This window comes from Pleurodeles waltl, chromosome 7, assembly GCF_031143425.1.
Source record: "Pleurodeles waltl isolate 20211129_DDA chromosome 7, aPleWal1.hap1.20221129, whole genome shotgun sequence".
NCBI classification, from domain to species: Eukaryota; Metazoa; Chordata; class Amphibia; order Caudata; family Salamandridae; genus Pleurodeles; species Pleurodeles waltl.
In genome coordinates this window covers 911240688-911253557 of record NC_090446.1, presented here as the reverse complement: position 1 = coordinate 911253557, position 12870 = coordinate 911240688, and the positions used below count along the sequence as shown (strand labels likewise).

General features: G+C 42.8%; 1 protein-coding gene across 1 annotated transcript in view; it reads left to right on the top strand.

Moving 5' to 3' along the window:
• The first annotated feature begins 9490 nt into the window (after positions 1 to 9490).
• RBM22 (RNA binding motif protein 22) overlaps positions 9491 to 12870 on the top strand; it is a 62545-nt gene continuing 59165 nt past the window's right edge. The window contains exon 1 of the mRNA XM_069199560.1: positions 9491 to 9635. Coding sequence (XP_069055661.1) covers positions 9582 to 9635 — 54 coding nt within the window. The 5' untranslated portion in view covers positions 9491 to 9581. The remainder of the gene's footprint in view (positions 9636 to 12870) is intronic.

Genomic DNA, 12870 nt, shown 5'->3' with positions numbered 1-12870 from the left:
ACCCTTGCTTCAGGCAATCTATAAGAGCACTCCAGAGATGTTCGCATTGTCCTGTCCTTGACAAGGCCCCTAATTATTATGGAGTTGCAGAAGTACACAACAAATCACACATCGTCATTGAAATCTTTAAAGCCAGAAGAAATGGAAGGTTTGGAGCCTTCCAGTTGAACAACTCCAAAGTGAGGTTGTCAGTAGTTAACATCATACACACAAATACCTCCCTCTCCTTGAAGCTGTCAGGGCAGATTACCCTCGCACACAGAGGGTTAAGCTTTAAGCACACCTCACTCCAACTACCAGAGCTAAACTGAGGATTGGTAGACAATCTGATTAATCACACATCATATTATTACAGGGAAGCATCTTCAGGCAGCAGCGAAAGTCAAGAGCGTCTCTAGTCACACCAGGCACTTTTTACAATCATAAGTACATCTCATCCAAAATGATGATGCCCAACTAATCCATTCAAGACTCCAGGCAACAGTCAGACCTCTGACTGCAGAAGTGACCAAATGCAAATAAAATTATACACTAAATTGAACAACAATCATAAATAGCGGATAAACAGATGACGGAATGGCTTGGCTAGAACAAGGAAGGCAGGGTGTAATCTATTGTGAAGCAGATTGTGGAGTGAGAAGAGTGTAGGCACAGAATGTGGAGTGCAGACATGTAATTTATAAAGATGTTAAGTAATAGTTCAATAATCAGAAGTTGGCGGTTGCCCCAATTACTAGTAGGCAACTCGTCTGGTTGGGGGATGTCTACAATAAATCTTTAAATGAGGAACAAAGTGTGTTTAAATTTCTTAGTTGTTTACAAGGATGGGGCGCCTGTGATCCTGTAAAATATGAGTTTACACCAACTGCCCAAAAAACCTGCTTACTTTATGAAAGAAAGAAAGAAATGTAGATTTATATAGTGAGGCTTATCACCCATGAGGGTCTCATGGCGCTGTCGTGGGCAAGGGGAGATTAAATGACTTGCCCAGAATCACAGAATGTTGTGCCAATGCTGGGGCTCGAACGCGGATCTCCATCTCCCAGGGCAGTTGCTCTGACCACTGCGCTACATCCTCTCCCCCACATATTCCAGATACCTTCCATTTATAGTCCCAGCCAAGGTGCTCACATTATGGTAATACTACAACAAACACACATACATACATGCATGAACCCAGTGCTCCCCATTCCACGAATACCGTGCACATGACATTAGGTATGTTTTGAAGCTGGTGAGTTAGCCAGAGGCTCGAAGATAACTGGTCTAGTTGAGGCCTGTTTACACTAAATCCCCATGGGTACAATTATGCATGATTCCATTATTCAAACTACAACTTTCACCATAAGCTGCAGAGCTACATTATGCAGTAACATAATATCAGGACATAATTTAATTAAATATTCTCAGAGCAGGTTGACAGTGCTCTTGAAATGTCATTTGTAGCGCCACCTTGCCTACCATGTAAATAAATGTATGTGTGAATGCACGGTGTTCAATGAGTGGAGCAGGGGCTCGATTTGGGAGTCAATTGAGGAAACTAAACATTCTGTCTCTTTTAGGAAGGAATGACGAGGCAAGAGGTTGTGCTTAAGGATTTTCAGTTAAGTTTGTCGACCTTTGCAGGAGCATGAATATTCCAGGGGATATTTCTTTATCGTTTTATCTTTCAGCTGCTGGCTCAGCCAGCAGCATGTGATGGGAGGGGCAGGCTGGGCTACGGGAAGTGGGAAGTGGGAGGGGGGAGGAGGAGAGAGTGCACCTAAATGCGCATGTGTGTTTAGTTGGCCATCTCAGGCCGGCCAAACACACATGTGCACTTAGGTTTCTCCAGCCCGCCTGTGTTGAGTGTGAGCGGCAGTCCAACCTGCTCAGACCAATCTTGATGCTGCTTTTTAGCATGAAGGCAGCACCAGGACTGCTGGGAAGCCCGTACTGGTGTCCCAGTGTGAGCAGATGAAATACACCTACACATCCTATAAAAAAAAGGTGAACAAGACTAATGTGTACAGATGCATCCAAAATTTCTGTGCTATCATTAGCGAGTTTCCTTATGCTGCCCAACCCCGCCACCACCTGTCTTGCATTTCACCTACTGCCCGATGGTTATTCGTGGTAGGTATTTTTTCAAGCTTCTTCCACATCCCTATTCATGAAGAGTGTACATTTCTCTTCACATTCAGATTTAGTGGATATTACAGAGTTACAGTCCATCTTTCCCAAGCTTTCATACAAGCTCTGGACACCTTGGTCTTCCCCAAACATTCCACTTTGGTACAATATGTTGGTCATTTGTTGCTTATGTCTGCCATCTTAGAACAATGCAAGGTGGATTTCACTTCTTTGCTGTTTTAAGTGGCTAAAATCCAAAATAAGGCTTTAAAGTATATTTAGGTAATGACATCTTGGAGAGTGCCATCTATTGGCTGACCAAACTGAAGATATCCGTAAGTTACTTTGCCCTGTAACCATCTCTCAGGTATGCACTTTCTTGTGAATGGCAAGAGATTGTGGACAGTGGATTCTGGACTTTGCTTCCATGGTACGATTGCTCAAAACCTATGGCAAAAAAGACATCCAAGAGCCCTTATATTGGACTGAGGAGGCAGAGTAAGCCTCTATGCAGATGAAGCTGGCATTAATTTCTGCACCTGCACAAGGGCTTCCTAATCATGATAAATCGTTCATGCTGTACTATCATGAACATAAAGGCTATGCCCCTGGAGTATTAGTGCAGAACCAGGGTAACCAGAAAAGGCCATTTGCCTATTGATTCTTTGTCATTGCTTCATTGGTTTCCACTACCCAAGAAAGTGAAACACAGCTGCTGTTTAGCCACCGAACCTCTTACCAAACCCCATATTGATCTAATAGATGCACTATTACCCAACAACAAACTTAATCTGTGGATGGCTCTTGCCTCAGAAATCAAGTTGGCGATCTTGTTATAGGATCTGCCACATGTACTTTACACAAGATTGTGGAAAGTTGACGTTTTACCCCAGGTCTACCCAGTCCAAGTGGCCAGGCTTGTTGCCCTAATCCCGAGCAAGCATTCTTGTTGCAAAAAGGACTGTCACCATATTCACAGTCTTCAACTATGCATTTGGAGTCGCTCATTATTTTGGGCTTTTGTCCAAGCAATAAGTGTTCCTAACCTCTGCGTGGACCCCTATTAAGAAATCAATGCATACTCAAAATCTGCTGAATGCTCTTATTCTGACCCTAAACGTCGCTATAATGTGCTTTTCGTCAATGCACACTAGATGATGTATCGCAAGGAGTGTGGTTGTAATCCAAGCTGCCAGAAAACTGCACTAACTCCGAACAGTGAAGTTACAATGTATGTTTTGCAAACTGATGTATTTCCCGTGTCTACTCTTAAAAATACATCTTTTTTACTGAAGCAGACATCTGATGTTGAAAGTCAGGCATGCATCAAAAAGAACTGTACAAATGACACTAAAGGAGTGTGGAGGGACATCATTGGGTGAGTGGTGGTACTGAAATTATTGCTCCGCAACTTGGTCTGTCTATACCACGATATCTCCCATGTTGAAAGGAATGTTTTGCTTCGTGCCAGCTTCGTGGCACAGTGATCCATTGGTATGCAACCTTCTTTCTTTCTACTGCCCTGAACTATTGCCACTCCTGTTTCATCTGCCAAACCCACAAGATTGGAAAAGGAATCAAGACGACCTGTGCCATCTACCCACTTCCTTGGGGCCCCTTTGTCCTTTTCTAGATGGACTTGGGCGAGTTGAAGCTTACCACTGAGTGCATGCTGATACCATCATTGTAGAGTACAATCTACTGAGGTGCTTTATTTTCCAGTTCGGGTGCCTACTTTGTCTCCTCTGTAGTTCAGGAAGTATGCAAAGTTCTAGGGATTTAGCAGCATTTTCGCTCTGCTTATTATACTTCTCAGGATTCTCTGTTAAAAAAGGTACACCTCCACTACAAGAAACAAGCTAGCCAAGATATGTTCTGGGCACAACTGTTATGGTCTGATGCTCTATCCTTGATATTCATGTCAATCTGAACAATTGCATTGCAGAAAACAAACCTGAGTCCCTTGCAAAGGGCTATCCCATGAAACTCCCTTGCAATACGCCGGCCTCACATGCCGCCTTGAACCTACAACTGCATTATGATGTGGTCTTGCAGTATGTCAGGAAACTGATTTGCTGTCCCTGCAGTTTTTGTTCTCAGGTCAGAGCTGCCCTGCCTGACTGTGTTACCTAATGGGTTTTCGAGAAGATTCATCAGTATAAGGCCACTTTTCAGCCTTGCTGGTATGACCCTACCCAGTGCTGCTCACCACCGTCACTGCCTTAAAGTGTTGTGGGATTCCTGTTTGGGTTTATGCCCCTGCACTGCAACTGAGCACCTGCACCTCTGCATATTGACTGTTCTGCACTTGCCGCCCCTCTGTTCACTCAAGACATTTACTTCTGGACCTGCTGAATGAAATTATCATACTTCGCGCTGCAAGGTGGGACTCCAGTATCTTTGTAGTACCAGCTGTCTCATAATGAAATGTTCCCAGACCCACTCTTAACTGCTTTGTTCGCAGTAATATGTAGTTCAGCCTCTACTGCATTCCACTATCCATCTGGCTGTTCATCTTTAACTTCAGCTTGGACTTTTGGTTCTTCATGTGGTACATTGTCAAGGTAAGTAGAAGCATGTGTTAAAGGTTATAAGGGTTATTGTTCCTTTTCTATTGCCCCCCAGCTCGTTCATCACTACATTCACAGAGAAAACACTTACCTGCACTTCCTGGAAAGATACTGGCAAGGGTTAAATCTTTCTCCATGTTGGATTTGCACTCACTTTCCCACTGATGCCCACAGGGGCTTGCCAATGATTCCAGTGTCCGTTAGCAAACTTTGTCTTGACCAGTTCTTGTGTGATGCAGTCTTAACAGCAATACCTATATACAATGATGTGTCGTACTCCTGACCAGTTTCCATATCATCAAAGAGTACCTTGTGCTATCTCTGAATCAAACTGCTTTTCTCCATCCATATTCCATATATGGGGTAAGGCAGGCTATCCATGAAGTTCAAATTACTGCCCAAGTACTGGAAGATGCGGCGAATGTTATTGCTGTCGTTGGGACTTGTCTCTAATCAGTTAAATGCTTAAAGAACAGTGTTTTTTTACAAAACAGATGGCGTCTGGATGCTGTCTTGGCCGAAAGATTGTCACTCCTTTCATATGACCCTCGCCTTAGCTTCCTTCTTTTCATGCCTCCTCTCATTGAGTATAGCCTATTCAGTCTCTAGTACTATATTTTTTCAAACTGCACATGCCTACTTTGATAGATCATGACTTCTCCTTCTTTGAAAACGATTGCCCTGCAAATTAACGATAAGTAATGTTCATTATCACACAGCTGTCACGTTTTTAGACTGCTTATGTGTGACATTTCTATTGTTTCAGTTGGAGTATGAGTGACATTCTAATGTCAAATGTGTGACACTTCAAATGACACTATCATGAATAAATGAAAACAATGATGAGTATTTGAGTACTGCTCTGTGAATTATGCATCACTGCGTCCAGACAGATCACACAACAAACATATAAATAAAGCAAGACAGACCTATTGGCATTGCCAATGCTTGTTAGTAATATCAGATTTATGAGTAAATAAATGATTTGTTGTGATTAAGTGGAATTGAAAATGTTTCAATCCTGACAATATTAGAGCAATAATTATGTGTGACATTAACATTCCAGTGTGTTTGTAAGGACAGCATCTCTAAAATGTATTAGTCTAACCCCTGACGAGTGGTGGTTGGCAGGACAATAGTTCCTCTGACAGAGGGATGAAGGTGCATCCGAGTGAGTTGGGCCTCTGAATAGTCTGCTCAGTTCTTTTACATACATATCTGTTTGGTGTGGGTTGCCACCTCTTACATGACCTTCCAACCTTTCAGCTTCCTCTGCCACAAACTGTAACTCAGGGCAACATTATGCAATCAGTCATCCACTCAATAACTCAATAACTCACTCACTCGTTCATCCACGCACTTATCTCTTCATGCACTCACTAATCCATATATTAGCATTCATTCTCTCATCTACTTGATCCCTTATTTGTCCATCCAGGCACACCTGTATATTATTCATCCACTGATCTGTTCATGTGCTTAGTAATCACTCCATACACGATCCATAGTCCATACAGTCTTCTATTCATCCACTAAACTATATATGTAGCACTCATTCTTGTACACTCACTCATCCGTGCACTCATCCAGACTTTTATCCATCCATGCACTCACAGACACATGTACCTTATCTACTTTTGCAAACACTCAACTATCCATCCATGAATGTGCTCATATATGCATCTATGCGCACCCATTAATACATTCTCACAACCATTGACACGCTCCCCCAAGGACACTAGCATGCCCAAACTCACCAATCAATGATAAAATACATTTAATAAAATGCAGGCTTATGGCCTTTGTTAATGAGTGCATTATTTTGTAAATCACTGTGATCACCCTTCGTTGGGCCTGTTATGAAGTGCTTATTGTTTAGTCAAGGATCTGTTGCTGCATCTAGCAGGTCCTTTTTGGGTACAAGACGAGCATGCAGAATATGCACTCATCTGTTATGTTCATATTAGTAGCCAAACCATTTTCAAGCTTTGAGGGCACAGGATGGAGAGCTGGGTGCACGGAGACCAAGCAGCGTACATTCCTTACAGTACCAGCAGTCCGACTAATTAAGGCCCAGCTTGCATAAAACTTTTTGGAAAGCTACAAATACTCCTGCTTCCAATATAAAGCTGAGGAAGAGGTGAGGTATCTTTCTTATTAAGCTGGAGTCCAGGTAAGCAGCTCAAACATTAATATGAGACGCAATACAACCTTCAGTGATTAAGCTTTACAGGCTTACGTCTTCACAAAGCAGCAGTCCGATACCTTCGGGTCGAGTCTCTGGTCTGTAGAACTGCAGACAAAATGGGTCAACACTGTGCAGCAGGATGTTAACACGGAGCCGGACAGCTACAGGTGCCACCCTCGAGCCAAACTGTCTGCCAGGCCCGGAATTGTTAGAAGATCATGTGGTATACTCACTCACTCACAGAGCCGGGCTCGGTTTGATGTTGGTGATGATAATCATTCCTGGCCCGCCCGGTGCCTACACAGTTTGTTGATGGTATCTGAACACTTATTAAAGAGAATTAAAGAAGACAGAGACACCAATATCTTTGTGAGAGAGCACACTATCATCTGGCTAGCACAGCACACTCACCACCAGGGCGCTTGATGCTTAAATGCAGCTCCTCTTAGAGCACGCCTCGTGGAGTGGTTCAGGGGGCTCTATAATGCATGAATAATACATTTAAGTGCAGTGATGTAGATGCCACCACTAAAATGCATTAGTCTAGCCCCGGATATGTGTTACTTGGCAGGGCCGCTAGCCTATTAATCCTGCCAGTTATTTTCCTGCATTCACATAGCGCCCACTAGCAATCTCATCTCTTATTAATTTAATCTACTACATAGACCCCAAAGTAAATGCATGAAATAAATTCCTTGAGCGCACAATATCTACTAGTAACCACTGGATTAACCACTGGTGGAGCGGGGACTCAGAATAGTATCTTGGTTTAGGGTATAAGTCTTACCCACACATCTGAAAACAAAAGGTCCCCACTCTGCGCCAGGCCAACAGAGAAAAAATGACATTTGAGGTACACAGAATAAATCAAAAGCTGCAAATGGTCTTTCACTAATTCATCAATAATCAATTAAGTTTTTTTAGGAGGTCAATAATGAGATTTTGGTACGAGTTTAAAATGTTTATTATAATCTTTTAATAAGTCTCTTTACTGATAAGGTTCTTAAATATTAATCAAGGCATTAGTAAAATACAAAACAAAGCATAAAGTGTGTCTGTGTTCCATGTAAGTAATCCCTATCTAAATTTCTAGAGATGGGAAGTGAAAAGTCGATTAGAACTTCTAAAGAGTTCTAGATTTAAAGATGTGAAAGCATTTAGAAACTCAGTAAAGTTTCAAATCAGCATAAATTCAGGCAGGGAACTAAAAGGGTCTCTCAGAAATGAATCTGAGAAGTGTCTCAGCAAAACAGCTCTGCACAGAGTATGACAAAGTGTCCAGGGAAGAATCACCAAGGAAAGAATGCCAGCCTACTCTAGGAGCACACACTTTTATAAGTTCTTCACATTACAAGCTGCATTATTTGTTACCGTCCACGTTCGCCTCCTCCAACAGAAAACACTCTCATCCTGGGAACAGGGCACTTCCGTTGTCTAAACTATCTTAAGAAAGGACTACTCACCAATCCTTTTAAATGTGAGATAAAAAGCTCATAGGTTAGTGCAATACATGATTTAATGGCTTAGCCTCTTTCTCATATTATTTCTATTAGGAAAACGCATTCACATTCGAAAGGAATACATTTTGAAGACATTAAATTAAATATTTTACAACATTATTATTTCAATGAACTTACATATATGTGTGAAGGTTAAAAGATTCTATTACTTCTGAACTAGTCTATTGTTATTTTAATACATTTATATTCCAATAGGTATTCAAACTGAATTCCTGACACAGGTCAGAAACAACAAACAAAATGAAAGATGCATAGTCATACATTCTTTAACTAAACACATGCTGATTTGACAGCCTATTGCCTTTTTGACAGCGAAGAAAGAAATGAAATGCGTTTCTCTAAATGTTGAGGCCTACGTGTTATTTCTACATATGCACCCAATATTTTGTGGATTAAAATGCTTCTGCACCACTAACCGTGGGTTCTGCAATAGTGTGCTACTTTGACGTACAGCGCTTCAATGCCTTACCTGGGGTACTAAGAAATATCTAAATGCCATAAGAATACTGTGTTAGAAATACGAGGAACATTTTATCAGCACTATTTAACTGCAAGGTAAATGAAACCCTGTAGGCTAAAGAATATTTCCACGATAGTCACTAGTGTTGCCACCTGGCGTTTTTTTTTACCAACGTGTACTGCATTTTATTATCTCAAAAATTAGTAAATCACCTAAATCCGGTACTTTTCCCTTACTATTGCATACTTTAAACAGCAAGAAAAAAACACTGTAAAGTGTGTTATACTGATGCCATAATCATCCTTGACATACTTAACAATAGAAAGGTCATGTTAGAAACGAATACAGAGTGTTTCCTAGAAAGTTTTTTAAAAATGTTTCTTGTTCGGTCCTTTGCAGAATCTTAAAACCTGAACACAAATGCGCTTTTTTTCGCTGTGAAAGGTAGCAACAATATTTAAATACGACTAAACAATAAGGTGACTCAATTTACTTTGGTCCTCTCTCGAATCGATTTACCACTGGCAGTAGTTCAGGAAAGAAACGTTTTAAGAGTGTCTGTCTAGCATCATGGCTTCGGTGGGGGTACATTACGGTAGGAATGGAGCACTCTAGGCATTATTTAGAGCTCTGAGTGCGGCTGTGTTTTTGTGTTTCCGGGTCCCCCGCTGCATTATGGGATAACGGCGGTCTGCGCAGGCGTAGGAAAGGTGGCAGTGGCATACTCCAAGATGGCGACTTCCCTGGGTTCGAACACTTACAACCGGCAGAACTGGGAAGACGCGGTATGTCTGTGGATCGGAGGGAGGGGGGACAAACAGGGAAGTGCTTGGGGTTGTTGGCCTCGCTCTGTATGTAGAACCCCATTGACAACGATCCCTGGGGCCAATGGTAACTAGGTATCCCATCGTAGAAACAAGGGGAATATTGTCATCCCTTAAGGAGGATAGCGTTGCCACTGGGCAGGGTTTCTTTAATTTGCTGTGTTTTGATGCCATGACTCCGTTGCATAATGTGCCTTCACGAGATTTTGTGTCTCTTTAAAATCACGGTGCTATACAAGAGAGTTTCTAGTCACCGAGTACTCGCATGAATGAGTCCCATTTTCGTTGGCAACGTCCTGGATGGGGTATTTGGTGTTTTCTGCGGAGGGCTTGCTGATCTTTGAGGTTGATGTGCGTCGCCCTCTCTGTTGAGGTACCTGCGTAGGAGAGTAAAGTTGTTTACGATCCCATTTTCGTAGTATAACATGATAAGATTTATTTAATGTCTTCGCTGCTAAGCCTTTTTTGGGCTATTTGGGGGAGTTAGCGCTTAGGCCCCCATAACTTTATTTGTCCACATAAGCTAGCCACATCAAGTTTGTGGGCATTTTTTTTTTTTTTAGACATCGAAAGGATTCAACACCTCAGCCGTGCCAGTGCCAGAAACCCCACACATGCCGTCTGGCAGAGCACCTCTGTACTTGCAATCAGTACATGCTGCTGCTCCAGTACTGGGACCTAGGGTGCAGCTCCGTCAGTGCACCTCAGTTCACACACTCCAAGCCCTCTTCTGTGCCAGGAACCTCACACACGCTGTCTGCCAGAGCACCTCAGTTCTTGTAGTCTGTACTCTCTGCTGCTCCATTACTAACAACTGGGGCACAGCTCTTATTAGTGCACCTCAGTTCACACACTCCAAGCCGTGCCAGTGCTAGGAACCCCACACATGCTTTCTGCCAGAGCACCTCAGTTCTTGCAGTCCGTATTCTCTGCTGCTCCAGTACTGGGACCTCGGGCGCAGCTCCATCAGTGCACCCCAGTTCACTCACTCCAAGCTCTCAGCCGGGCCAGAACCCCACACGCTTTGTGTGCCTGTGCACCACAGTTCTTACAGTCAGTACACTCTACTGTTCCACTACTAGGACCTCGGGCACAGCTCCATTAGTGCATCTCAGTTCTACCCCAGCAAGGTCACTTCCTTTCCTATTCTGGGACCCCGCTCACATACAGTTCCATTACAGCAGCTCAATTCTAATAGTCAATCCCACTGCCAAGCCAATACTGAACCCAAAAGAGCACAACACAGCTCATCCAGTGCACCTCAAGTCTAACATCCAGTGCCACTGTTGATGGGAACCACCACAGCTCCGTCAGAATCCATCAATTCAAACATTCAGTGCACATTTCTTCTTATGACTAAGGCTCGCACGCCCTTGCTTCTGTGGTTCAGAGGCAATGCCACTCCCATACTGGGCCTCACTCATTGCTTCACCAGGGCACCCTGAGGCTAACAATCCGCAACAGTGGCAAGCCAATACTAGGTTCCAGACATAGCTCCATTAACATACCTCATTTCTGCCCTTGTGTGCCCGTTACTATTGCAGTACTGAAACCCACATACAACTCTGTCAGTCACCTAAACCCTAACCTGAAGCACTCCATTACTCCAATACCGGGAATTAAACAGCGTTTCTCATTCCTCACCAACTGCCTTTCTGTTATTCCAGCACTGGGCCGGGACACTGCTCTGTCTATACCCCCATATCCTGACCTGAAGCAACCCATTATTGCAATATTAGGGTTCACATACAACTCTGCTAATGCACCTACTGCTGTTCTGCAGTGCAGATGTGGCTCTGCCGTTTTACACACTATTTATTAGAGAGTATTGCAATGTGCTGTCATTTGGCATTCCTGCTACTTCAGAGTGCCTTGTTGCAGTTGGTATACTCTCCACTTCGTAAGACGTACTTTGGGGGCAAGGGCGCCACCCACTAGCATCCTTTCGTCTCTTCATTCCATAGGTCATAGAGGTAGGCGGCACACCTATGGCATTTGTCTGCTCCACATCTGAGGTAGTCTCTGCAATTTCTCATGGTGCACATATGTTGTGAATGCTTGGTTGTTGCGCAAGTGACTCATGTTATGTTTTGTAGGTAACAGGTGCATGTGCATGCTAAGCCTGCACTTCTGTTGGGGTATGGTCTTCGTAAAGGATCAACATAAAACACAGTTCACCTTTTCTTGGCTACATTAGAGATCTATGTTTCTTCATTACTGCGTTTCGTAATTCAGAGCTGTAGTATGCGTATTGAAAAACATTTAAATGGTAATAACTTATAATGTAATTTCATTTGTGCAGTGCCTCAGACCCTGTTGCGACTCTCCAAAGCTCATAAGTTGATGGCTAGCAAAGTTGATGGGGGGTGCTTGGTTGGATCGATGTTGTACTTGAATAAGTGACCATAGTGGTGCTCCTATTCTGTCATGGGGTTTGGTGCTCAACTGTGTGATGGAGGACATATGGTGCTTCATACAGCACATCTGCAGTTTCTAAGCACTGTGCTTATTGGGTGTTATTATTACTCAATTTAGAGGCCTATTACAAGTTGGCCGGTAATCCCATTTACGGTCAAAAATTAATTACAAGTGGCAATGTATTTACAAGCACATATTCACCTGTAAAAAAAACAGATGAAAATAAATGTGGTATTTGGGCTAGAGTTTTGGTGAAAAATTGGAAAGCCATGTTGTCTAAGTTGCATTAAGCATGGTATTCTCATTTCAGATGCCAAAACTCATAATGGTATCATAATCCCGTGTGCAGTTCTACCATGCCTTCTTCCCAAGCAACTTGTAATGCAACCCAGTTTAGTGCTGCTCACATTACCTGCCTCTGAGTCCCGCAAATCTGAACTGGGCGAGCCAGGGTTTCAAATTTGTGATTTGCAGACCAAGGCATGTTTCAAGGACAAGCGTTTAACTGATCGAGCTATCCTGTCGCCTAAATCAGTAGTTCCCAACCTGTGGACCCCTGGGGGTCCGAAAAGCCTATTGAGGGGTCTGCAACTGCTTAGAAAAATAAATAATAAATGAATAAAGTGTATTCAAATAAAGTGGCTAAATGTACAAGTGAAAATGTTAAAATGTACTTTAAATGTCATGGAATTTGAAATTGGAGGGTAAAAATTAAATTAGTATCCTCAGATTGATTTGTGGAAGCAGTGTGGGTGCATCAAGCAGTATGTAGTATGGC